At 40.7% G+C, this 27,029-nt stretch overlaps 1 protein-coding gene across 1 annotated transcript; it reads right to left on the bottom strand.

Moving 5' to 3' along the window:
- Nucleotides 1-947: 947 nt before the first annotated feature.
- LOC138378763 (ATPase WRNIP1-like) lies at nucleotides 948-25,928 on the bottom strand. The gene is given in 9 exon segments (XM_069464134.1): nucleotides 948-1,936; nucleotides 1,939-2,736; nucleotides 2,739-2,852; nucleotides 2,855-2,958; nucleotides 3,733-3,874; nucleotides 14,642-14,780; nucleotides 21,382-21,472; nucleotides 22,748-22,891; nucleotides 25,729-25,928. Coding segments are annotated over 9 exon segments (2,721 nt in total).
- Nucleotides 25,929-27,029: the final 1,101 nt, after the last annotated feature.

Raw genomic sequence — 27,029 nt, 5'->3', positions numbered from 1 at the left:
ATGAAGACTGTTCTTCCCAACTGCCCCAGTGCTTCTCTGGCAGACTCCTTCCTGGACCACATGGGGAAGGAAATTCTAGGAAGTGTCCCCTGATCTTTTCTCAGGAGCAGAGGGGATGGTGACATCAGGAGACTGCCCGCAGTCACACTGGGTCCTCAAGTCCTTCTGTTATGAACTTGACAGAGACCCAGCTTCGTTGCCTTGTGCTCCTTCCTAGCCTTGGGGTTTTGTATGCAGAAAATAGGGCATCGTATACAAAGTCCTGGGCACAGTGTTGCAGTGCACGTGCTATTTTGTGTGTGTGCACATGTACAGACCCCCGCATATGCATAGTCCCCAAGGCCATACACAAAATGTTGACAGTGATTACCTCTAGAGGGTGGGATGTTGACTTTTTATTATCTTTTTTTTTCTTATTTCTCATCTCTATTTTTTCAATTATTTTCCACCCAAGTTATCGTGTGTTACTTGTTTTTTTTTTTTTAATTTGAAATAGTTTTATTGGCTTGTAAGACCTTTGCATATAAAAAAAATCCAAAACACTATGCAGTATTAAATCACAATTACATTTTTTTACCAATTAAAACTACCCAGAATATACATTTTTTAAAGAAAAAAAAATCCTACAGAACTGAATTCTGAAATGACATTATGACTTAAATATTATGACAAAACAGATAATTCCTTATAACATTAATTCATTGCACAAAGCTGCCAGATATTTTCATAAGCATAACCATTGCACAGAGTGCAAATGAACACAATTTCAATGTCACACATTTAGTTGAAGTAACTGTGCGTCCACCTACAGAGCTCTTAAATTTCTGGCACAAAATGTTGGTCTGTTTTAACTTCTACCAGGTAACCAACTTCACAGTCCAGTTACTCCTTCTTTCTGGCCCTTCCTAAAAAAAGAAACATCCTTCTGCTGTCATAACCTGAAAGAGTCAGCACCTCCTTTGCTTGAAAATATCAACTCCTCTCAACTCTTCAGGCAGGTCTTCCTGCTCCACAGGCTCGCTGTACAGGGGGTTGTACTTATAGCCTTTGCAGTAGCCCAAATCCTTCATCAGCCTGGTTGGCGCATTCCTCAGGTGCAGAAGGCCCTGAGGCACCGGGGGCGGAGGGCCCTGGTGGTTCCTCAGGCAGGTTTTGACGTTACTGTAGGCGCTGAATACCTCAATGGACTTTGGGGCTCTGGCAAAATAGACTACACACTGGGCCAGAAGCACCTCGCATTCAGGCATGCCTATAAAATGACAGCCTTGGTAGGCAGCAACTGCTTGTGTTAACGCAGATGGGTCTGCCAGACCTATGTCCTCGCAGGCGAACCTCAGGAGCCTCCTTGCTACATAGAGTGGGTCCTCTCCTCCCTCGAGCATGTGAGCCAGCCAGTAGAAGGAGGCGTTCTGGTCAGAGCCCTGCATGGACTTGTGCAGGGCGGAGATGCAGTTGTAGTGCTCCTCTCCTGCACGGTTATGCATAATGTGGGATCGCTGCAGGCCTTCCTTCAGGTCATTCTCAGTGATCAGAACTCTGCTGGGAGAATAGGTTTGCCCACTCTTCTTACAGAACATCTTCCTGGAGCTTAGCCTGGCCAGCACAGCCAGCTGCAGTCCATTCAACCCAGCCCTGGCGTCCCCGTCATTGAGGTAAGCCAGACTGTCTACTGCTTTGTCCTCTGTGATCACGGAGGGCTCAGAGCTGCTGTTGCTGCTGTGGCCCAGAGGGTCAGTGGGACGGCTAGAGTCTAGGACGTGGATTCCCAGTGAGTTGATCATTCGCATTAAAATAGTCACCATTGCCTCTACTGGATATTTCTCAAGAACAATCACCCAACAGCAGCTCAGAAGAGCAGCATTGACCTGGAAGGAAGGGCTCTCAGTGGTTGCCCCGATCAGGGTGATCGTCCCACATTCCACGTGAGGAAGGAAGTGTCCTGCTGAGATTTATTGAACCGATAAATCTCATCAATAAAAAGGATGGTTTTCCTTTTGAAAAAGCTCTTTTCATTTTAAGCTTGTTTTATGACATCTCGCACATGATTTGTCTTGGCATTTGTTGCAGACAATGTCACAAACCTTGTGCTATGCTTCTTGCTGTTGTTGGCTATGATGTGAGCCAGAGTGGTGTTGCCGCAGCCCGGTGGCCCCCAAAGGATGAGCGAGGGAATTTCGTTGGTCTCCAAGAGCGAGCGGAACAAGGTCTCCTGCCCCACAGCCCTGCTCTGCCCCAGGTAGTCCTGCAGCGAGTCAGGACGCATCTTGGCCAGTGGCTTGCCCTCCAGCATCTGCCGGATCTCCTCCCCGGCCACCGCGGGGGGGTGCAGACGGCCCCCACCGCTGGCCCCACAGGTGGCGGCGGCGGCGGCGGTGGCATCCTCCACATCCCAGTGCCCCGGGTCATTCTTGCTGTCTGCGTCCGCTTCTCCATCGCCATCGTTGTCGCCCACCGCCTCCTCCTCCTTCTGCGCCTCAGCCTTGTCCCAGCTGCCCACAGCAGTGGCCGCCGCCGGCCCCTTTCCGGACCCCTTCCTCCCGGGGCTGCTGGAGCGGGCCACCTGGAAGTCGGGGACAGGACGGGTGCCGCTGGGCGTGGGCGGCGCGTCGTAGCTCTCCCTGCTCTGGGTCTCGCCGTCGTCGCCCTCCTCGCCCCTGCCCTCGCTGCTCTCAGCCACTGTCGGGGTGGCCAGCTGCTTCAGCGCGGAGCTCTCCGACAGCTGCCGCCTCTTGGTGCTGGCGGCCAGGGCCCCTTGGCCCGCTCCCTGGCGCTGTGCAGGTCGGCTGCGGGCTCCGCGTGCCCCACGGGGTGGAGCAGCAGACAGCGGTCCAGGTGCGAGTTGATGTGCGCGGTGGCATCATCTGCTGGCACACGGGGCACTGCACCTGGTCAACGTGTGTTACTTGTTTAACCAAAATACGAAGGGAGACATTCCTAAAAATTGGATCTACATCCTTGCTGCACAGGAAATTTAAAATAGAAAACATTCTTCAGGACATTCACAGTTCAACTATAAATATTATCATAAAAATGTAATCAGCCACTGACCACACTAAGAGAAATTAAAAGAGAAAACACTAAGATCCCTCAGAAATAGACAAAGGTAAAGCCATCTTCTGCTAATTTCTCTGCAAGCTGCAGGAATAGAGATTGTAGGCATTTTGATACTTGTTTTTCTCTCTGTTGTGAGAAGAGGACAGAATACGAGGTCTGCAGGCACCAGCGTTATGGGGACATAAAAGGAATTGAAATGATTTGGGTGAAGTTCCCTGACATCCCACTTAGAGGTGATTTGTGTTAGCCTGCTAGGATTCTAATTTTTCTGGAGGGTTGAATTGAAAATTTACCATGGCTTATGACCTATCAGAAGAAAAGAGATATTTTTTTTAATTAACAGAATCACAATCTTACTATTCTTCCTAATGTGTCTGTATCCGCCAAATGACAGGCGCTAGTGGATGGTAACAGCTACTGCGCACACGCACGTGTAAACGCACAGGCACACGCTCTTGTGCACACTTGCTTCTTGGGGGCTCTGTGAACCTTTGGCCTTCTCAGGTTCAGGTGTCTGGTCCAGTGCATTGTCTCAGCATTTCATGTTCTTGTTTCCAGACGTGTTGAAAGTGCCTATCTGCTGCTTCCTTTCTGTGCGCACAACATGTAAAATTCATGTCTCACTTTTTTTAGTGCATGAGCATATTTTTAAAAAAGTCAATCCTGCTCATCATTCACGTGTCCCCATCTCCTTTGCAGTCCTGCTCCCAGGGCCACTGCCTGTGGGGAGTGGGGGAAGCCTGCAACAAATGGGATGGGGGGTGGTCTTCCTCCTCCTCCTCCTCACTGGGGAGGTGTGAAGGACCACAGAGGAGCCACCCTGGGGATGGAGTTTTATGGCCTGTCAGGGTCAGCAAGAAAGCCTGGGGCACAGGGAGGGGCCAGGGCCAGCTCTTTCCCCACTACCCACTGTCGGCTAGTTGGGCTTTTAGGGGCCCCTTGTGCGGAGACTCCTGGACCTTCCTAAAGATCTGCCTTGGTTCTCTAAGGTTTAGAGAAAGCCAGTCCTTTAGGACTCATTTTTTGCCACCTTTGAAAAATAATAATAGTTCTTTTAAAACGTTTAAGATTCCAAGAGCAACAAAATGAAAAATGGCTGAATGTTCCTGAACTGAAATCTCCCTGGCAGGCGGAGGTAAATCCTGCCTGACTTCACTTGAATATTGGGGGCTGATCTTGTGGTTTTTCTTCACAGAGGGTCGAGGCCACCTGGGTTTGTCTGCACCGTTTATTCTTTCCCACAATAATTTCCAGGTCTGACTTGGCTTTTTGGCATTGAGTTGTTGAGGTAAAGACAAAAGCAGAGGGTGCAGGAATGGGTGTTTGTGATGAGGAGCGAAACAGCAGTTTTTCAATAGTATTTTAAGAAGTCAGCACGGCCCCAAAGGTAACGTTATTATTTTTTTTCTCTTAGTGGTTCTATATTCAGGAGCACAGATGAGTGTTTTCCCTGAGTGTTCCTATGTGGGCAGGATTTTTCCCATATCATGGCTGAGAGGTGAAAAAGGTGGGTTTTAGACTGATTCAGTGACCAAAGATAGGACCAACATCTGCAGGCCTGTTCACCTGAGACACAGGTGGATATGAATCCTCCTGTGTATCTTGACGGATGGTGCTAGTGGCAAGATCAAGGTCAAATGGGCTATAGCTTAGGTTAAAGTGCGATGTGGTCATTTTTATTCTCTTGCCAGGACTCTCATTGGCAAGTCTGCCACCTGGTCATGGTCTGGCTTTCTCAAAATGGCCCTCCTCAAACTTGGGCTCAACCAGGGTATCAAAAACTCTGACCTGGAGTACAAAACTCCAATCAAGGCTGCTTTGTTTGAGCATGGCTATCACATTATGCTGTGGGGATATGACTGGGAGACCTCCTATTCTGTCATCTCTCTTATGTTACTCTGCTATATGTTTCACTTTCTGAAATATATGTCAAATTTGTTCATGGTTCTTAGACTCAAAAGTTTTGAAATAAAGTGCTAAATTTACCTGTTATGTAAGAAGCAAATTAGATTACTAGTGGGCACCAAATATTTATTAAAATGTTTGGATTTAAGTTCAAGTTTATTGTAGGCAAGAAGAAATCATTAAAATTAATATCCATTTTCTCAGCCTATATTTAAATGATGGCATAATTTAATCCCAAAATTTTACTTTTTATTTCAGTAATTTATACCATATTTTACAACATTTATGTTGTTCATTTGGAAATGCCAAGCATTTCTTAACTTCAAAAGGCTGTATTATTGCTTCTATATTTTATGTAAAACTAGCACCAATCTTCATGGCAGCATGCAATTAAAAATTGTAGATATCGAAAGTATTACTTCTTTTTGAGACAGGGTCTTAATTTATTGCTAAAGAATTATTTTTATTTGCATCCATTAAAGTACAGAGAGAAAAGACAAAAGAATTATTTTTAAATAGTATATCTATGTTATCTTCAGTATTTTATGTATCAAAATTTCTCTTATTCTTGTTTTCAAGTCCATATTACTGTGTTTCTTTTGAGTGTATGTTTTCTCAGATGAGTGCATTGTATTTTTTATTTTGAGCTTGAATATTATGAAATGGATGATAATGTTCAGCTCTGTACACTTAAAATAATGTGGTACATGATTTCTATATGCATTGGGCATATGTATGTTGCCTATAAAATATCTGTATGTTTTTTGACTTTATAAAAATTGCTCATACATGGTTCAGGACTTACATTGTCCATGCTTGTTCAGGACTTATCGTGTGTGTGTATGTGTGTGCGTGCGTGTGCTGGTTTGTTATCAGTGATTGCTTTATCCTATCTATGTGAGTGGTGAAGGAAATAGTCTTAAATTCACAATGTATTTATTGTTTGAATTTATATTATTTTATGAGAGAAACAATTTTGTTATTTGAAGGTGATTTTTGAAAAGTTTTCTAATTATCTCTTTAGGTAGCCAAATTTTTAATTGTGGTAAAATACATAAAATTGTTATATCAAACATTTTTAAGTATACAGTTTAGTAGTGTTAAGTATATTCACTTAGTTTTTCAGCATATTTCTAAATCATTTTTATCTTATTAAACAAAAAGTGAATAGCCATTAAACAAGAAATGATTCTTTCTACCTCTCTCTAGCTCCTGAAAAACATCACTTTACTTTCTCTTTCCGTGAGTTTGACTACTTCACATACTTTATAATAATAATAATATAATAATATAATATAATAATATAATAATACAGTGACTGTTTCTTTCTGACTGCTTTGTTTTACTTAACATATTATCCTCAACATTTTGTCCTTGCTGTAATATGTGTCAAGATGAACATTTTTAAGGCTAAATAATATTCCATTACATGTATATGCCACATTTCTTTATTTACTCATTGATAAAGGGACATTTTGTTTGTTTCCAGGTATTGTCTTTAGTAAATAATGCTGCAATGTTTGCAAATGTGCAAATATCTATTCCATGTTTTGCTTTGAATAAGTTTGAGATATTTTGGATACACTGATGTAGTACCATGTCTGTATTCTTGCTTTTGTTGTGTGATAACTTTGATATTATATCCAAGAAATCATTACAAAGGGTAATTGTAATGAAGCTTTCCTTTTATATATGCTTCTAGGAGTTTAGGTCTTACATTTAATTCTTTGCCTATGTTTTTAACTCACACTTATAATTGTGCATATTTACAGGATACAATTTGATGTTTCACATATATATGTTGTATAATAATGAAATCATGATATTTAGTGTATTCATTACCTCATGCATTTATTATTTCTTCGTGGTGAAAATATCCACAAGCTGGTCTTCTAACTATTTTGTAATATACAATACCTTACTCTTAACCATTTTCATCTTACTATGCAATAGAAAACCAAAACTTGTTTCTTCTTTCTAATTGTAATTTTGTACCTGTTAACCAACCTCACCTCATCGTCCCCTTCCCTTAGTCTCTGGTAACCATTGTTCTACTTTCTGCTTCTATGATCTCAACTTTTTTTCAAACATACCACACATGAGTACAATCATACAGTATTTGTCTTTTTGTTTCTGGCTTATTCCACTTAACATTATGTCCTTCAGATCCATCCATGTTTGTATGCCAGTACCATGCTGTTTGGTTATTATAGCTTTTTAGTAAATTTTGAAGTCATATACTGTGACTTCACATTTGTTCTTTTTGCTCAGGATTGCTTTCACTATTTAGGATATTTTCTAGTTTCATATACATTTTTAGGAATTTTTTAAAATTTCTGTGATGAATGTCATTGGTGTTTTGATAGAAATTACATTGAAGTTGTACATCACTTTGAGTAGTATGGCCATTTAAAAATTATTTTTCAAATCCATTAAAAAAAGGTAACTTTCCATTTATTCATGAGTATTTCAATTTCTTCATCCCTATTTTATAGTTTTTAGTATCTACATCTTTCAGCTTTTTAAGTTTATTGCTATATATCTTAATTTTTTACAGCTATTGTAGATGCAGAAAAAGCATTTGACAACATTCCTTTATAATAAAAACACTAAACAAATTAGATATACAAGGTATGTATAGCAACACAATAAAGGCCATATATATAAAAAAATGATAACATAATGAGCAGGGAAATGCTGCAAGCTTTTTCTCTGAGATTTCCAACAAGACAAGGATACCTGTTTTCACCAGTCCTATTCAACATAGTATTGGAAGCCATTGTGAGAAAAAGAGGAGAAAGAATTAAAATCATTTAAACTGGAAAGTGAGAAGACAAATTGTCCCTGTTTGCAGACAAAGTGATCTTATATTTAAAAAAATAACCTAAAAAACTACACACACCCCCAAAATTGTTAGAACTCTTAAAAAAACCAGTAAAGTTACAGAATACAAAATCAACATAAAAACTAATAGTACTTCTCTACACTAACAGTAAACTAAAATAGAAATGTTAAAATTCAGTTTAGAAAGGCTACAAAAAATAAGTCACTCTATTTTGAGTTCTTGTATGTGTATAGTACAAGGTAAGGTCCAACTTTAATTTGTCCAGTTTGGATTTCCAGTATTCCTAACCTTATTTATTGAAGAGACTGTCCTTTCCTCACTGTGAAGTTCTGGTGAGAATTGCTGAGAATAAGTTGTCAATATATTTATTATACATGAGTGTTTATTTCTGGGCTTTTAAATCTATTTAATCATCTATTTGTCTGTCTTTATGCCAGCACCACACTGTTTTGAATAACATAGCTTTGTAATATGTTTTGAAATCAGAAAATCTGTTGCTTCTGTGTTTTTCTATTACGATATTGTTTCTTCTGTTTTTTTTTTTTTAATCTTTTGAGATCCCATAGAAATTTTAGAATATTTTAACACTTCTGTAAAAATTTGCATTGGTATTTTGACAGAGATTTCATCAAATCTGTAGATCACTTTGGGTAGCATTGACATATTAATAATATTAAATCTTTTAGCTTTTGAAAAAAAATGTTTTCAGTAGTTTTTTGTTTAATTTCCACATAGTTGTGGACATATCACTTTCCTTTTGATTTTTACTTCTAGTTTTATTCTATTGTAGTCAGAAACAATACTTTGTGTGATTTTTATGTGCTTAAATTTGTTGAGACTTGTTTTGTGGCTTAGCAGGTTGTCTATCTGCTATAATGTGCTATGTTTGCTTAAAAATAGTGTGTAGAGTGGAGAGTTCAGTATAAGACTTTTAGGTGTAATCTATAGTGTTCACATCTTCTGTTTCATTTTGTTCTGTTGTCTCTTGACTTCTTTTCATTATTGAAAGGGTGGTATCAAATTATACTACTGTTCTTGTGATATTGTCTGATTCTTGCTTCAATTCTGTAAAAAGTTGCTTCATATATTTGGGAGCTGTAATGGTAGATGCATACGGATTAATACTTGTGATAGCTTCCTGATCAATAGATTCTTTGATCATTATATAATGTCTTTTGCTGTCCCCTATGACAATTTTTGATGTAACATATATTTTGTCAATGTGGGAGTATTTGACATTGCATTCAATAACTTTTTTCAATTCTTCTACTTACAATCCTCTGTGCCCTTACATCTAAAGTAAACCTTTTGCTGGGTGTGGTGGCTTACTCCTGTAATCCTAGCACTCTGGGAGGCCAAGGAGGGTGGATTGTTTGAGCTCAGGAGTTTGATACCAGCCTGAGCAAGAGCGAGACCCTGTCTCTACTAAAAATAGAAAGAAATTAGATGAATAACTAGAAATATATAGAAAAAATCAGCTGGGCATGGTGGCACATGCCTGTAGTCCCAGCTACTCGGGAGGCTGAGGCAGGAGGATTACTTGAGCCCAGGAGTTTGAGGTTGCTGTGAGCTAGGCTGATGCCATGGCATTTTAAGCCAGGCAACAGAGTGAGACTCTGTCCCCCACCACAAAAAAGTAGGTCTTTTGTAGAAAACATAGAGTTAGATCATATTTCTTCAACTTACTCAGACAAAATATGTCTTTTGATTGATTTAATGTATTTTAGAGAATGTAAATACTGAAAGGGTGCTGGGAGTTAGCAATGCTCCCTGCAAAGAAGTTTTTTTCTCTTTTTTCTGATCAGATCTCTAAGTTGACTACACCAGTTTGCAGGGAGTTAGCTACGCTCCCTGTAAAGAGGTTTTTTCTTCTGATCAGGTCTCTCAGGCAGGGGTCATCGCAAAGGATGAAAAAAATAGTAGGAAACAGAAATAAAAAATAAAGTAATGGCAATAATAATACACAGAGCCAAAGATATAGTTTATAAAGTAAAGGTTTATGAAAATAGATAAAGGAGGGTATCCGGACAGATATATTTTTACCCGCATAAAATATATCCTCAACTGAAACTCCACACAGGTATTATATAGGGTAGATACAGGCTCCAGTTGCCAAGGGCAACGGGATTTTCATACTAACAGGCAGTTTGCTTTAGGGTCAAAGTCTCCTAAAAGGCTACTACAGATCCTTTAACTAACTCTAACTAGGGGAACAATGAGTTATAAATTCTTCTTGGGGCAAACTTCTAAGTTTTATGATAAGGCTATTACTTTAGCAAAAAACAGAGACATCTTGGCTCCGATGATTGTGTTCTTGGAGACAGAGATGATCTCAGAAGTCAACATGAGCTGTGCTTTGTGTTAATTACTTTAACCACATGGTTCCTTCTGGGCCCAGCTTGGGCATTAGCATATCTATCTCATCAGCTCTCATCTCTGGGGGTCCTTGCCTGTCAGCTCAGGCAACCTTTTGGTTCTAAGGGAGGCCTGCCTTGTCTTTGAAAACAGGTGAGAACCATAGGCCCAGTTTACAGCTGTCTCTTTGAAGTGCAGCTATTACTGACCAAGGAGATGCCCTCCTGAGACGAGGCAGCTTTTGAACTAACACATTTATTTTTTCTTTAAGGCAAAGCCTTGACTTCTGAAATCAAATACTGTCTCCAGAAATACAGGGAGCATTTCTATAACTCAATATTCTTAGGCTCAACACTATATTAGAATTAATATCCTACAATAACATAAGATCAATTGAAACATAAAATGGAAGAAAGGTTAAAATTAGGCAAAGAACATGAGCTAGGTAGAGAATAAATATTTTTTCCTTTTTGTTAGTGACCAATATGAAAAGCATAGAGAAAGTACATATTATCAGTAAGCATTTTACATACCTTGTCTGAGATTTTATATAAAGAAAATGAAAAGGAAACCACAATGACATGGATATTTCACCATGATTTCATCAAACTGAAAAAAATGTAAACATTTCTCCCTAGAGAATGCTATTAAAAGTTAGTGGATATCAGTCCTCCATTGACTGGGACTGGGAAAGTGAAGATCTACATTTTTTTCTGAATTAAAAAAGAATATCAATATATATTCCTTTTGATACTCTTTATAATATAAAAACACATATGAATAATTAAACTCTAATATGTTTCTAATTATAAAGAATTGAATGTCATAAAACATCCAAAAGACATCAGCCATATTACATGAGTTATAAAACTTGTCAGTAATCTTAGCCATCAAGGAAACTCCGAGTTAAACATTCTGATTATATTGTTCAAGTTCCTTTACTAGGACCTCCCCTGATCTTGTAATTTACTAACAGTGTGTCCAAAATTGTTACTGCTGGACATTTGGAAGAATCTGAGAAGCAGCAGGTTTTTCGTCCTGCTCCCAGAGCTGCATCCTCTGCTCAATAGGGTAAGGGAGCCCCCAGTTCAAGCCTCATCTGATCCGCTGACAGGCTATGATCTCTTATCCTGGGAAGGGTGCCAGGAATTCCCCAGCTGACAGGGTCAAAGACAGGGCATCAAAGACAGGGTGTCGTGCAGGAATAAGAAAAGAGACAATAGAGGAGAAAAGAGTGGGGTCAGGGGACTCAAGGCTTTGCAGACCAGGAGTCTTGAGACTAATTCCTCACTCATATTTATTCATCTCAAGAACAAAAGATCATCAAGCATCATACAATTAAACATGTTCTAAAGATATTCCATAAGCAAACAAGTTCTAAAGATTTCCATAATGATTACAACATTCGGGTATAAGTCATACAATCAGGCTATAAAGATTACTATATAGATTAAAATACCTAGATACACATTGATCTCAGCAAAGCTATTTCTAGCCTAAAACTAAATAGGAACATAAATTTAGGATTCTGGCCAGGCTAGTTTTCTAGAAGGTTGGACATTTCTAATAGTCCTGGAGCAGTTTTCTGCCCCAGGTGAGGTATTGTTTTCAGTTCCTCCTGCCCTTGGAATGTCCTTAATATTTGGAAACTAGCCACACTCATGCAGACTGTCACGTCCACAGGGGTTGCTAGGCCAGCAATATCCTAAGCCACCCTAAATTACTAGGCTACCCCAACAGAAGGGGTGAGTTCATCTCCCTGCTAGGAGGAGCTGTGAGCTTCTCCACCCAGGGCTGGATCCCTAGGATCAGGCAGTGTAGTGAGTCAGCCCTCAGCAGGGAGTATAAAGGCCACCTGGGTGGCCATGGCTTAGGTCTGCACTGCTGTGCTCTCAGGCCCCTGCACCCAGGTGGGCTCAGAGAGCTGCTCCCACATAAGTGGAAAATGTGCTTGTCATGTCCACACCAAAGCTAAGTCCTGATAAATGGCCTCAGACATAGAATGGAGGGAGGTGACCAGTCTTTTTTGAAGTGGCAGCAGGTGATCTGGGAACTGAGATTTGGGCCACTTGATGCACCCTCTGTGGACCCCTACCACAGGATCACAGGTCTCCTCAATTTCCCTGCTGTGTGCAATGTCAGAGGCCTTTGGTTTATTTTTTTTTTATTTCATCTTATTATGGGGATACAGAATTTCAGGTTACATACGTTGCCCATGTACCGCCTGTCCCCCCAAGTCAAAGCTCCAGGAGTGTCCGTTCCCCAGACAGTGTGAGTTGCACCCATCATGTAGGTATATATCCCTCTCCTCCCCACCCCCCTCCCCGAGTCAGCACCTTTAAGAGTGACCATTTCCCAAACAGTGAGCAATGCACTCATTATGTGGGCATACACCCATCCCCTCCCCCCTCCCCCCACCTCAGTCTGATATCGATTGGTATCGCTCCCAGATGTGTATTTAGGTGATGATCAGGGAAACCAATTTTCTAGTGAGTACATCTGATGCTTGTTTTTCCATTCTTGGGATACTTCACTTAATGTAATGGGTTCCAACTCTCTCCTGGAGAACCATAGAGATGTTGAATCTTTATTATTTCTTATAGATGAGTAATATTCCATGGTATACATATACCAAACTTTACTAATGCAGTCATGTATTGATGGGCATTTGGGTTGTTTCCACATCTTTGCAATTGTGAGTTGTGCTGCTATAAACATTCGGGTACATGTGTCTTTGTTATAGAATGACCTTTTTTCCTTTGGGTATATGCCCAATAATGGGATTGCTGGATCGAATGGCAGGTCTACTTGAATCTGTTTAAGATATCTCCATAATGCTTTCTACAGGGGTTGCACTAGTTTGCAGTCCCACCAGCAGTGTATGAGTATTCCTGTCTCTCCACATCCACGCCAACATGTGTTGTTTTGGGATTTTTTGATAAAGGCTATTCTCACTGGGGTTAAGTGATATCTCGTTGTGGTTTTGATTTGCATTTCCCTGATGATTAGGGATGTTGAGCATTTTTTCATATGTTTGTTAGCCATTCTTATATCTTCTTTCGAGAAATTTCTATTCATGTCATTTGCCCACTTTTTGATAGGGTTGTTTGATTTTTTCTTGCTGATTTTCCTGAGTTCTAAATAGATTCTTGTTATCAGTCCTTTATCTGATGTGTAGTATGCAAAAATTTTTTCCCATTCTGTAGGTGGTCTGTTTATTCTCATCACTGTATCTTTGGCTGTCCAGAAGCTTTTTAATTTAATCATGTCCGATTCATTAATTTTTGTTGCTGCTGTGATTGCCTTAGGGGTCTTCTTCATAAATTCTTTGCCTAGGCCAATGTCTGTAAGAGTCTTTCCTACATTTTCTTCTAGAATTCTAATCATTTCACACCTAAGGTTTAAGTCTGTTATCCACCGTGATTTGATTTTTGTGAGAGGTGAAAGCTGTGGGTCCTGTTTCAGTCTTCTACATGTGGGTAACCAATTTTCCCAGCACCATTTATTGAATAGGGATTCTTGTCCCCAGAGTATGCTCTTTCCTGCTTTGTCAAAAATTAGGTGTCTATATAAGGATGGTTTTATATTTGGATTTTCTGTTGTGTTCCAGTGGTCTGTGTCCCTGCACTTGTGCCAGTACCAGGCTGTTTTAAGAACCACAGCCTTGTAGTGTAGTTTGAAGTCTGGCAAATCAATACCTCCCATTTTGTTTTTATTGCTTAAAATTGCTTTTACTATACGGGGTCTTCTCTGATTCCATACAAAGTGTATAATTATTTTCTCTACGTCTGTGAAGAATGATGTTGGTAGTTTAATAGGAATTGCATTCAATCTGTAGATCACTTAATGCCTTTGCTTTCTTTTCCAAAGCCAAGCTGTGCTCATCTTCTCTGTGCAGGAAACATGTGAGTGACAGACTCAGCAGAACAGTGCCCAAGGATGCTCATTCTGGAGCCTCCCCACGCACCTTCAGGTGAACCCCGATGGTCACTCCTCCTGCTTCCTGACCACTCATTCTCCCTAATGACACAAAGCTGAACCTCTTCTGAGTGCTCTCTAAATGTGGGGTGCTAAAATCCTCTCGGCCACTGAGAAACCCTCTTTCTGTCCAAGTCCTGAATAAGCTACCTGCTTATTTGCCCTTTGGGGCAAAAAAGCAAAATTCTACCCACTGCTCTATCTTGGCAGCTGTCCTTGCAATTAATTTTCCTCTTCTTGGAGTTTCCCCACATGAACTAGACCGTGATTCTGTGGATAAAATGAGAGTTTGAGTGAGTGCCTCCAACCAACCAAACACCTTAGAAGCCCTAGTACCTCCTGGGTAATCAGGAGCTGAAGGAGTCACCAGAACTTGGTTCTCCTCCATTCTCCAGAGTCCAGGATCTGAGAGGCCCTGGCTGCCAAAGTGCTCCCAATTCCCTTTCCAGGGGAGACTGTTAATCTGTCCCCTGTCCGTCCTCATCTGGAAGAGTCAACACTTACCTGATCTAGCAGTGCTGTTTCCGGCTCTGAGCTTGTTTTCCTTGGAATTCTTCTTTTCATTTGCATTGGGCTTTGATCTTGGAGCAAAAGGAAGATTAGGTGACTCAGCTGTCATGAAGCGCAGAGTCCCATAGTCTATCTGTGATGCATATTTGTGGGACATTCTCTCAACTGAGGCTGCTCAGCCAGTGTCAAAAGAGAAGAGGAAAAATACAGATCGGGGGATCATGGCTACATTTATCAAAGCCCCTTGATGGCTACAAGCCATTTCCCATCTCCAATCTCAGAATAAAATGCTACAAAAGACACACACTCATTATTCCTAACTTTACCCTTCTTTCCAGCCTCCATATGAACAGCCCAAGGCCTTGCCTTGCCTTGGGATGTGGTTCTCACTGGAATGGAAATTGAGTGTCTTATCTATTTAAATGATTTCTCCTCTTTCTCTGGGCCTTTTTCTGTAAAGCAGATCTGTTGGAAAGGGGCTGGTCAGTGGGGCATTGGATAGAGGTGGAATAGGGGTCTGGGTCTTCAGTTCTCAAATCCATGTTGAAGCTCAAGTGAAAAGTCCCCTCTCTTACATGTCCAGATTCAGAGTGTGTGTTGTTCTGCTGGATCTTCCTTTTATAAGCAGGTGTGGCTGAAGATATTTCTCCTTTCTGCCACTCATCATAGCCTCAGTAAGGAATGTTTGAGGTTGTGATTGCACTGGGGACTTAGAAACAGATAAGGGGAGATGCTTTAGGGGGTCTTGTCATTGTGTTGTAAAGCAGGATATCAAAGCCAGGGGTCACAGGGACAGGAATGCAGGAGACTCATCTCCATATGATTTCTGGCTCAATTCCCATGCAGAAGTATTTAAGACATTGCCCATATTTCAAGATCCAGAATTAAACAGACCACATGTTGACACATGTATACCTTTTGCACATGAAGAAAATAATATATAGTTTTAAAATTATATACATAGATCTTATAATTTCTCAGATACTTAGGAATGACTAATGTTAAATATATTAGATTGTATTAGATACACACATATGTTATAAAATGACAATGTAGAGAAAAAGTCAAAACAAAATAAAATATACTTTCCTATCTTGAAAGTGAGAGAGATGATTAGATCAAATGTGATTGTTTAGAATTGATTAGAACCATTTCTAGGGCTGGGCGCGGTGGCTCATGCCTGTAATACTAGCACTCTGGGAGGCCGAGGTGGGAAGGTTGCTTGAGCTCAGGAGTTCAAAATCAGCCTGAGCAAGAGTGAGACCTTGTCTCTACTAAAAAATAGAAAGAAATTTGGCCAGGCAACTAAAAATATAAAAAAATTAGCCAGACATAGTGGTATATGCCTGTAGTCCCAGCTACTTGGGAGGCTGAGGCAGGAGGATTGTTTGAGCCCAGGAGTTTGAGGTTGCTGTGAGCTATGCTGATGTCATGGCACTCTAGCCCGGGCAACAGAGTGAGACTCTGCCTCAAACAAACAAACAAACAAAACAAACAAACAAAAAATGCTAACCTAAGTGACTGCTAATTCTAGAGGAAGCAAGGAGTGCAGCTGGAAAGGGGAACCTCCCCTCTACCTTACCTCAGTCATCCTGGGGTTCCACTGTGTTCTGTAGAATTTATTCAGCATCTGTAATCTGAGCCGATAAATTCAGCTGGATTATTATCATTCTTACACCTTTTGGCACATTTTCCTTGTGTTTCTATTCATAATGGGTGTGGATATGACTACTGCATTATGAGTTTTCAGAGACCTAATGGGCCCCTTGTCTGTGTCTTGTCCTAAAAAAAAAAAAATACACAAATCCAAAAAGCCTGTCCCAAAATTAACCTTTGAGAGTTGCCTGTGATGGATGCTGACTTACTGACCTCCCTACTTCTCAACCCACAGAGACTGTGGAAGGATTATCAGGTTTTAGGGCACATGATAAAGATGTGGAGGTGCTCAGTGAAGAGTGAGGTGGGGCCCTGTCCCACAACCCTTGGGTGCAAATAAGAAAAATAAGGTGAATATGCAGCCAAAGGAGCCCCAGCAACTCCAGACTCTGGGCCTCTACACCATGACTGAGAGAAGAAACAACAGCAAAGGTGAGACATCTGAAGGACTGAAATCATCCTTGGACCTCCCAGTGTCTCCCATTTACTGTGTGTTTACAGCCTTCTCTAAGCATGGGTAGAGGAACTCAGCAGAAATAAACAAAGAGCACAGTATATTCCAGAATTCCTCACTCAGGAGCACATGCTACACCTGGAGGATCATTTTGGACGGGATATGGGGATATCTTGAAACTGTGTATGGCAGGTAGAATAGCAATGGATTCCAAATGAAAGTGTGTCTTGATTGTGCATCAGAACATTATGGGGGTTGGGGACTGCCTGGAGTTGGGTACTGATATAATATGAGGGTAGGAGAAACTTTGGCAAAGTTTGCAGGACCTTCAGTGCTTCCTTCACTTTCAAATATGAGCAAGGACTCTACTCTTTCTTCCCATCTCCCAAGGGAAACAGTAAGTTGAGATGTGTCCACACACTTAACATAAATTGTTCTACAGGAAAGAAGAGCTGCAAAGGAAGATCCTACTGTGGAAGATTCCCAGGAGACTTCAACCGAAGCATCAGCAAACTGAAAGGAAATGCACTCTGAGGGTGTTTTTTCCCTCTAGTTCCCTGCTCGTTTGGTCCTCATGGGTTCCCTGATTTGTTTTATTTCTGTGACCTTCTGGGGTGTGGCTTATCTTAAAAACCCATGATGTTTGCAGTCCCACCAGCAGTGTATGAGTGTTCCTGTCTCTCCACATCCACGCCAACATGTGTTGTTTTGGGATTTTTTGACAAAGGCCATTCTCACTGGGGTTAAGTGATATCTCATTGTGGTTTTGATTTGCATTTCTCTGATGATTAGGGATGTTGAGCATTTTTTCATATGTTTGTTAGCCATTCTTATATCTTCTTTCGAGAAGTTTCTATTCATGTCATTTGCCCACTTTTTGATAGGGTTGTTTGATTTTTTCTTGTTGATTTTCCTGAGTTCTAAATAGATTCTTGTTATCAGTCCTTTATCTGATGTGTAGTATGCAAAATTTTTTTCCCATTCTGTAGGTGGTCTGTTTATTCTCGTGACTGTATCTTTGGCTGTCCAGAAGCTTTTTAATTTAATCATGTCCCATTCATTAATTTTTGTTGCTGCTGTGATTGCCTTGGGGGTCTTCATCATAAATTCTTTACCTAGGCCAATGTCTGTAAGAGTCTTTCCTACATTTTCTTCTAGAATTCTGATTGTATCACTCCTAAGGTTTAAGTCTGTTATCCACCGTGATTTGATTTTTGTGAGAGGTGAAAGCTGTGGGTCCTGTTTCAGTCTTCTACAAGTGGCTAACCAATTCTCCCAACACCATTTATTGAATAGGGATATCAGACTGAGATGGGGGGTGGGGGTGGGGATGGGTGTATGCCTACACAATGAGTGCATTGCGCACTGTTTGGAGAATGGTCATGCTTGAAGGTGCTGACTCGGGAAGGGGGGGTGAGGAAGGGAGGGATATATACCTACATGATGGGTGCAACGCACACTATTTGGAGAACAGACACGCCTGGAGCTCTGACTTGGGGGGAAAGGTGGTACATGGGCAACGTATGTAACCTGCAATTCTGTATCCCCCATAACAATAAGATGAAATAAAAAAAAAAACCCATGATGACCAAGAGGATTCCTCACATATGTTCTCTCTTCCTCTTTCTCCTCCTCCTCCTCCTTTTCCTTTTTTGCTATTATTTACATGTCCACCAACAGCAGGCTAGTGTGGGCACTTTGGTGCAGATGTTCAAGTGTTCTTATCAGATGCCTTCCAGGATGTAGAATCCTATATGCAAAAGCACGCATCTTTTAAGTTTTGACACATATTCCTTAATTATTCTTCAAAAGTTCTTTGGTCCTTTATACTCTGTATAAGCATGTACAAACTACTGATCAGAAAAAGATATAGGATTAGGAACCACTTAATTTTAAAATCTGATGGTCACACAAAACATATTTTTTGTGTGTGTGGTCACACACACACATATATTTTTAATTTAATTTATTTTTTCCAACCACCATTGAAGTTGGATGCTTCTTTGTGTGGGAAATGACCATTTGCACTTTTTTTTTTTTTTGCTGTGAAATGTTTTCATAGCTCTTGCATCTGTTTTTTTTTTTTTTTGTATTTGTGTTTTTACTCTTTATTGTCAGGGGTTCCTAACATATTTTATTTGAATGCTGTCCCTCTCACATCATCCTAGGAAGCTGATTCCTGTCTATACATTCAAGAATAGATCTGACCTGGATCTGGTCTCACAAATGAGCCAGCTGTAAAGAAACCTGAGTTGTGATCCATGGCCCTGGCAGAGCCTCCCATCAAGACAAGAACTGGGCTCCCTCTCACCTCATGAACAGATAAAGGATGAGAGGTGGATTTTTCCATGGGCCCATGCTGTATCCAAGCATTTTGGCCAGGACTAAACATTCATTGCCAAGATAACAGTAAACAGGCCTGATGTTTGCTCATGATGTTCCTCAAATGCCACCAAGACATTTGTCCTGGCCACTTCCTCAACCTCTGGCAAAATGTGCTGATGTGAATGCAATCCCAGCTTTCTGCTTGCCAAGCATATATGGGGTCAGGTCTCCAAATTGAACAATCAGGCACCAGGCAAAAGATATTCTCAGGTTCCAAACCGGACTATCCAAAACAACTCAACTCTGCTTTAATAGTAGAAATAATTAATAAAAATAGATTTTATATCTTTTCAAAAGTGATATGCATATAAAAATTATTTATAGCCATTTTAAAAATATGTATGAAACTTGCAAATATCATGAAATTAGACTAGCATAAAACAGTACATTCTGTATTATTTTATTTGATTAAAAGCTAATAAGCAAACCAAATTCAGAAGTTTGATTTTTTTTTTTACCATTGAGGAAGAAAGTATGGATTTGGGATTATAATATGAGGGATCTCATGGAGCGCTTGTAATATTTTTTTTTCTTGTGGCCACTGGTAGCTGGGTGTGCTCCTGTCAGATACTTCATTAGTATGTTCCAGTTGAGTATGTCTTATCCAAAATGCTTGGGACCAGAGGTGGTTCAAATTTTAGATTTTTAAAATTTTGGAATATTTGCACATCTGCATATTTGCAATAAGATATCTTGGGATTGGGACACAAGTCTAAACATAAAATTTATTTATGTTTTATGCATACCTTATACACATGGCCTGAATGTAATTTTATAGAATATGTTTAAATAATTTTTTTCATGAAGTAAAATTTTTGTACATTAAAATCATAAGAAAGCAAAAATGTCAGTATCTCAACTATCCATGTGGGCAATCTGTGGTTGTACAGAGTCACCATCATTCCTAATTGTCTACTAATAATCAATAATTTTCTTATACATTTGTAGTTAAAGAAAAGTATATACCATTAATGAAGTAAAAAAAAATATATATATATATATGTTCAGGGTAGCTACGTAGCACAGTAGCATCACCAGAATATCTGTTTCAGCTTTTAAACAACAGCAACAACAAATAATGGCAGGCTTGCAGTTTTTACATATGATCTGTGATTTCATTAAAAGATTACTGCACACTTTCTTTTCTTTTCCTTTTTATTTGAGAAGAAGAATCAAAGCAATTGAGGCACCGCCAGTAAGTGGGTCCTCTAGAAATGAGAGGGCATTCTGCTGAACACCTAACATGTTTCCTCCAGAGTCATTTGCCTCATTAACAGTGATTATCATCTCAGTAGTCTCTTTGATTTTGTAAACCATCATTATTTCTTGTTTTGTAAGAATGCAAAATACTCTGAGTCCTTCAGTAATCCAGCCACACGTTTCACCATGTCACCTATAGGTTGTTAACTTTTGTTAACAACATCTTCATCTTTGCTATTATCATGATTACTTTTATTCAGAGCCATTTTGGCTACTTCACCATATGTCAGTGAATAAACAACTGGAGCTTCATTATCAGTGTTATAAACTTCTTTAATATCCACTTTGTCCAGTTTACTGATGGTCTCCCAAGGTAAATGCTTTGCATGTGTAAGGAGCTCAGACTTTTTTTTTCTTTTGATATGCCTAACTTCAATGTCATCAACTTATTCACCATTACCACTAAAAATAGTCTCAGGCCGGAGCTTGTTCAAGGCATGCATAATTGTATCTTTAGTAACTGTGTTCCAAGTGTTGGCAACAGCTATTGGCATCCCTTCATGCTAAACTCCTTTATAAAACTTTCCACACTCACACCTGTGTTCGCTGCTGCTAGCATGCTCTTCAAGAAAGTGTTTTTATATTTACTATTTATTGATATAAGAATATCCTGGTCACATGATTAAATTAATGAAGTTATGTTGGGGGAAAGCACATGGCATAAACATTACTTTTAATGAAAATTTTAGCTGGAAGACAAGCAAAATTGTTGTAAAGAAATAAAAAAATCATCTGTATCAACATCATATTTGGAGAAATAAAAAGAAATAACAAAGTCTTGCAGTTATTTTCCAGTCCAGTTTCCGTGTGGTGAGCATAAGTCTCTGTTACAAAATGTATGTTCAACCAATTAGAAAAGACATCCTTAGAAATCCATGCCTTTTTAAAGCATAACACTTGACTGGTAAAATGTTCACTCCTTGAAAACAGCAAGGAAACACACATTTGCCTATCACAGCAAGTTTACACTTATGCATACCTGCTGCATTACATATTCCAGCACAGTTATTCTGTCTTTGGCATCATTAATTCCTGCAGAGGCTGTCTTGTCAGCTGTAGTGAGTTTCTTTCTGGGGCAATAACATCAAAACAGTGATGTTTTATCAGCATTGTAGACTCATTCTGGCATGAAATTTTTACCAGCAGTGATTTTAGTAAACGCATCAATAAATTTCTCCACTGCTTCATGATTAGCACATTTTATCACTATAGATCTTTAAAAATGTAATGTGATGTCTTCTTAAATTCTTGCAGACAGCCTTTGGAATACTTACAGTTCTCTTTAATGTTTAATCTATTGTGATCTTTTCTTGTTTTATGATCAACATACAATTAAGTGGCATGTGTTCACTGTGACTCTCAATTTACTTTTGCGATACACAATCAAGATCTTCATTTTTAGCTTTATGCAGTGTTCATTAACTTCTGTCTGCTACTTTTAGCATAGAATTTTAACTTTTTATCCATTTCTTCAGGTCATATATGTTGATAATTTCAACACTATACTCTTCTGTAACATGTTTTACACTTATGCCACTGTCTGGTTTCTCTAGTAGACTGACTTTTTGTGCTATAGATAAATGTAAATGCTTCCTGCTTTTCTTATCATTGTTACCCATAGGAGTATCTGTAAGAATTGACAATTTAACATATCTTTATACCACAAAGCAGAGAATAAGCAAAAAACACAGTAAGCAATACATGTAGGTCTTGAAACTATGTGGGGCACCATGGGGAACGTGCCATTGCTGCCTCTAGCCTGCACACATGCCATTTTATTAAGTATTGCCCTTTGCAGGCCTGCTTGCATGGGGAAATATGGGTGTGCACAGAAAAGAGCTATTGCAGCTGAAGGGGACTGAGAGGGTTTTTTTTTTTTTTTTTTTTTTGCCCTTGGGGATATGGAATAAGCTGTGTCTTGTGCAATTGTATTATGACTGTGACTTATCACATTAGGTCAGATTTGAAACTTTCCACATGTGTCATGTTGGCTCTGAAAAAGTTTTGGCTTTTGGAACATTTCAAGTTTCAAATTTTTGGTTTAGGGATGCTCAACCTGTCCTTGCCATTCCCATAAATTTAGGCATACATGCTATGCTTCAAGACACATATATACTAAATTGGATCCATTTTTTTTCCCAGTTAGTTTCAAGGCCAGTATAAATAGAGGTTTGCTCAAGATTCTGGAATTATGACGCCCAGATTTATATCCTGGATCTCACCACTTTCTATCTCAGAGATCTGGGCCACATTTTTGAGCTTCAGTTTTCTCAACTGCAAAATGTGTTAATTATGGTTCCCTTCTCATAGTTTCAGAAGGGATTAATCTTCTCAATAAATATTACCTGTTAAGTTGTTTCCTGTTTTTCTTTTGTCTACGGGCTTTGTGGTTATGGGTACTGGCTTGAGGTAAGCAAAGGAGAAAAATGAGGTTCCAGTCAAAGGCATTTTCAAGGTGAATAATGAGGAGGTTAATATTATAGATGACACTAAGGGGCAGGAAAAAGAGGTAAAGGCATTTTTCCTGTCTATGGCCTCCCACCCATCTCTGAACATGGAAGGTGGATCACTACTCGGGTGATCTATGAAAGAAAGAAAGAAGGGAGGAAGGAAGGGAGGACATAATTTGATGTACAAGGCCCAAGCCAGCAGGGCCCCCTGGGACAGGACAGAGATAGCAGTGACTGTAAATAATTCCATTTTCTATTTCTATTGTGTTTTTTATCTTTTCCCTTGGTTACTTATATATTTTTTTCTTTTTTCCAGCTAAAACTAATTTAATCTTCTTTATAATTTCTGTTCTTAAAAGAGAATGGTCCAGTAATAGAGGATTGGTTGAATAAATGATGTATGCCCCTTCATTGGAATCTTAGGCATTTATTAAAAATTAGATTAATAAACATGAGGAAATGCTTATGTGAGATGATATACTATTAAAATAGCAATTATATTGATAACTTAAAAATTATAGCCAATGTTGTACAGTATGAGCTCAAAATTTACAGTCCATAAAAAGTGACCTAGAGGAACTATGCCAAACATTAAGAATGGGGTGTTCCTTATAGGGATTATGTGAAAAATTTATTTCTTTGGTTTCTTTGTATTTTTATAATTTCCAAAAGTTCTCAAAGAATGTTACTTAAAGCTCTAATTAGGAATGAAAATTCCTTTTAAATAAGCAATACGGAACTTTAAAGGAAGAATATAGTATGAGTCTGTGTGTTTCTTTCAAGATCGTGTTTTGTCTGTGCAGTGATTCAGAGAGAACCAGGTGATTTCAACAACCTTTGTGGTCATCAAAAAGGCATTACTTTAATGCATCACATAGGGTCCTAGATTAACAAATAGGCAGCCACTAAACATTACGAAGTCCACAAATGACATTGACTTTGTAGAGGGTTTGTGAAGGGGGAAAAGCAGGTTTCAAAACACTAGGTCACAGTCAAATCTATTTTTAAACAGAAAATGTTAGCAATGTTATTATGCATGAGAAAAAGTTCCAGGGCATGCACTCCCCTATTATTGGACATTTCTGTTTTTCCAATTCCTTATGATTTTAAAAATGTTGGGATGAACATCTTGGTCCTCATTTAAATTTCTCAAAAAATGCCTTCCTGGAAGTGGCTTAATGACTGTTATGGGGAGGAGAGCCCTCCTGCAATCATGAGCCCTAGGGTTCAGACCTCTCTGCAAAGTGCCTTCCTGGTAGCAGGTCCCCATGTGTCCTTCTCAGGTCACAGTTGGCCTCAGGATGCCAAGGAGTCTGATGCTGTGATCCCCTTCTCAGACATTTCATGAATTAAGCTGCAACTGGTCTGCTTCCTGGTGGTCACAGGGAAAGGCTTTGGAGCATTCTATGACCCTGAAGAATGACAGGGTCCCCTTGATGAAGAAGATGGAGATTGCTGAAGCACAAATGATGTCTCCTCAGCATCAGAAATGGGTGCACAATCTATCCAATCACTCTTCTCTCCAGGTAGGTGCTGTAGCAAAGGCCACACCCCTACATGCTGGGGTATGTGAGTCTCAGAAAACTCAAAAAGAACTCACACAAGATGAGACCCATGCAGGAGTAAAATCTCAAGAACTTCCCCTGAAATGGGAAGGTAATATCATCTACTTTTCAGATTGTTTTCTCACCCTTTCTATAAATATTCATTAAGTGCCTAGGGCCAGGCGTGGGTATGGGAATCTCATTCTCATGGAACTTTTGCCCTTAATGGTATATAAATAAGTAAATCTCTGCAAAGGTGGGAAGGCTCTGGTGAAGAGGACAAGGGCTGTGGGACAGGAGTCAGGAAAGCTCTCTCAGGAGAGGCCTCACCTGAGAAGACTACTGTGACACAGATTCTTAGGAACATGTAAAACTGTCATCATATGATTAAGAATATCTCTTATCAAATATAACTTGGAGAATCAATCTAGCATAAAGTTTGTTGATGGCACCCTGTCCATAGTTGTAGAACTTTTAGGGCAGTTTGTTCCTGTTCCTAAAGCTGCACTGTTGTCACTAATTTACAGCCAATTATAACAACCAAATACAATACTAAAACCCAAAATTCATTTCTGGATACTGCAAGGGGGTGGGGCGGGTTTCCTCTCTCCTGCCTGCTGACTCGGAACAGTGCCTGGAAGAAATTCCTGCCTCAGTTGACAGGTGGACTTCATGCTCAGCCAAAATCTCCTACAGAGGCCAGAACCAGTCCTCAGGCTGAAGGGCACGCCTCAGTGCCAGGAGGGGTGTTCAGCTGCTGTTAGACATGAGACCTCAGCATCTTATCGCTGGAGAATTCAGGTGTTCTTCGTCCTTCTCTGTGCTTTCCACATTTCTATACAGTTTTCACAGTTAACTTCGAAAATCTCAAAAAAAAAAAAAAAAAAAAACCCTCTGTACAAGTGCTCTGTCCTATCCCAGACTCACCTTCATGTATCTGACATTCTGTGACATTTTAGGGTAGTTACCAACTCAGTCATTTTCAAAGTTTTTTCTTCATTTTCTTTTCCTTATTTGATGTCATTTTCCTCCAACAATTATGTGGTCAGATACCAGGATGTGAAAATGAGTTGGTGGTTTTTCTAGGATAATTACAATATCTAATGCATTATCATTACTTATTATACATGTATTCACATGATAGTCTTTTCAAAAATTTCATCAAAGCTTGAGTTAACACTTAGGAGATAGAAAAAAAAGTCATCAAAGTAAATATTCCTCTTCACATTAGCTTTCACCTCGATGTTCTGGAAAAGTCTTGCACCCTTTGTATGAAAGTGCCATTATTCAGTGCACTGTTACCTGACACAGTGCCTACATCTCCTTGCTGACCATCTCAGACGTGCTTCTCTTTGGCTTGAACTCAGCCAACTCCACGTCTCCAGCTTGCCCAGCTCAGAGATCACCTGGTCCCCCTGGCTCATCATGAGCTTGTGCTTGCTGTACACGGCATCCCGCTCCTCCCCGTATTTCTCTGACTCCTTGGGGTCTTCACCTGTGTGGTCCTCAGCTCTGTCAGCTCCATCTCCCATTACAGGCCCTTGTTCTGGGCCGGGGCCTCGTTCAGCTCATGGTGGATGCCTCCAACCTCCTCAGGAAGAGGGCGCTACTGGTGCTGCATCTGGAGGGCCGTGTCCCTCTGCTGGGTCAAGGTCAGCAGGCGCTGGTTCTCCTCCCCCAGCTGTTCCAAGCGGCTCAGGTCTGAGTTGTAGATGGCGACTTTTTCGGCTGTCTTCCGTACTTCTTCCACAGGGGACCATAGTCCTTCTTAACTACCTCCCGCTTGTCCATGGCCATAGCTTGCTGAGGATCTCGGATGACCCACTGTGCTTCAACACCCGCTGCTGGGCCCAGAGGTCTCCAGTCTCCTGATCCTCCTCGCGGAGTCCCTCCTTGTCCTCCTGCGACTGCTGCAGCAGGCCACGCTCCCGCAGTGTCATCTTTCAGCTGGGTCTCAGCACTCAGTGGCCGGCTGCAGAGTGTGTGGTAGAAGTCGGTCTCCTTGGCCACCTCCTTGCACCTCTCCATTCAGGGCGTTGGTGCGCTGGTTCTGCGGGCACCAGTGTGCACTGGATCCTCACCCTCTCCTAGTGGGGATTCAGCCTGCGACGGACCTTTTGTCGAAGGCCGCCCGTGCGTTGCGAAGGCAGGGACTTGTGCAGCTCCTTCTTCTCTCTTGGGTCACAGGGGAAGCTGGATGGGAAGTTTTTTACCTTCTCGTTCAACTGCAGGACAGTGAGGGGCTGGGGTGGGGACGGCGCCTTCCCTGTGGTGCCCAGACTGCTGAGGGAGCTGCTGCTCCCCGAGCCTGAGTACATGGTGGCCAGGACGCTATAGGTGGAGCACTTGTAGGTGGAGGCCTCAGCGTGCTGCGAGGTCCCACGACGCTGTTCAAGTAGAGAATGGGCAGCAGGTGAGTCTTCTCCAGGTCCTAGTACTTCCGCAGGTCCTGGAACTGGTCCCACTCCATGGCCAAGAGCAGCCTGCACAGGGCTCCGCCTTGGCTCCTCCCGAGCAGACGCCTCCCTGGCTCCCCAAGGCCGGCAGGCAGGTGCCTGGGCGGGCTGGAGGCCCCCGGGAGGCGAGTGGCGCTCGGAAGCGGCGGCCTCCTGGGCTGTGGAGCGCAGCAGCCT

Source organism: Eulemur rufifrons, chromosome 30 (genome assembly GCF_041146395.1).
Source record: "Eulemur rufifrons isolate Redbay chromosome 30, OSU_ERuf_1, whole genome shotgun sequence".
Taxonomy (NCBI): Eukaryota; Metazoa; Chordata; class Mammalia; order Primates; family Lemuridae; genus Eulemur; species Eulemur rufifrons.
Note: the sequence above shows the minus strand (reverse complement) of the source record. Positions and strands in the feature narration are given on the sequence as shown.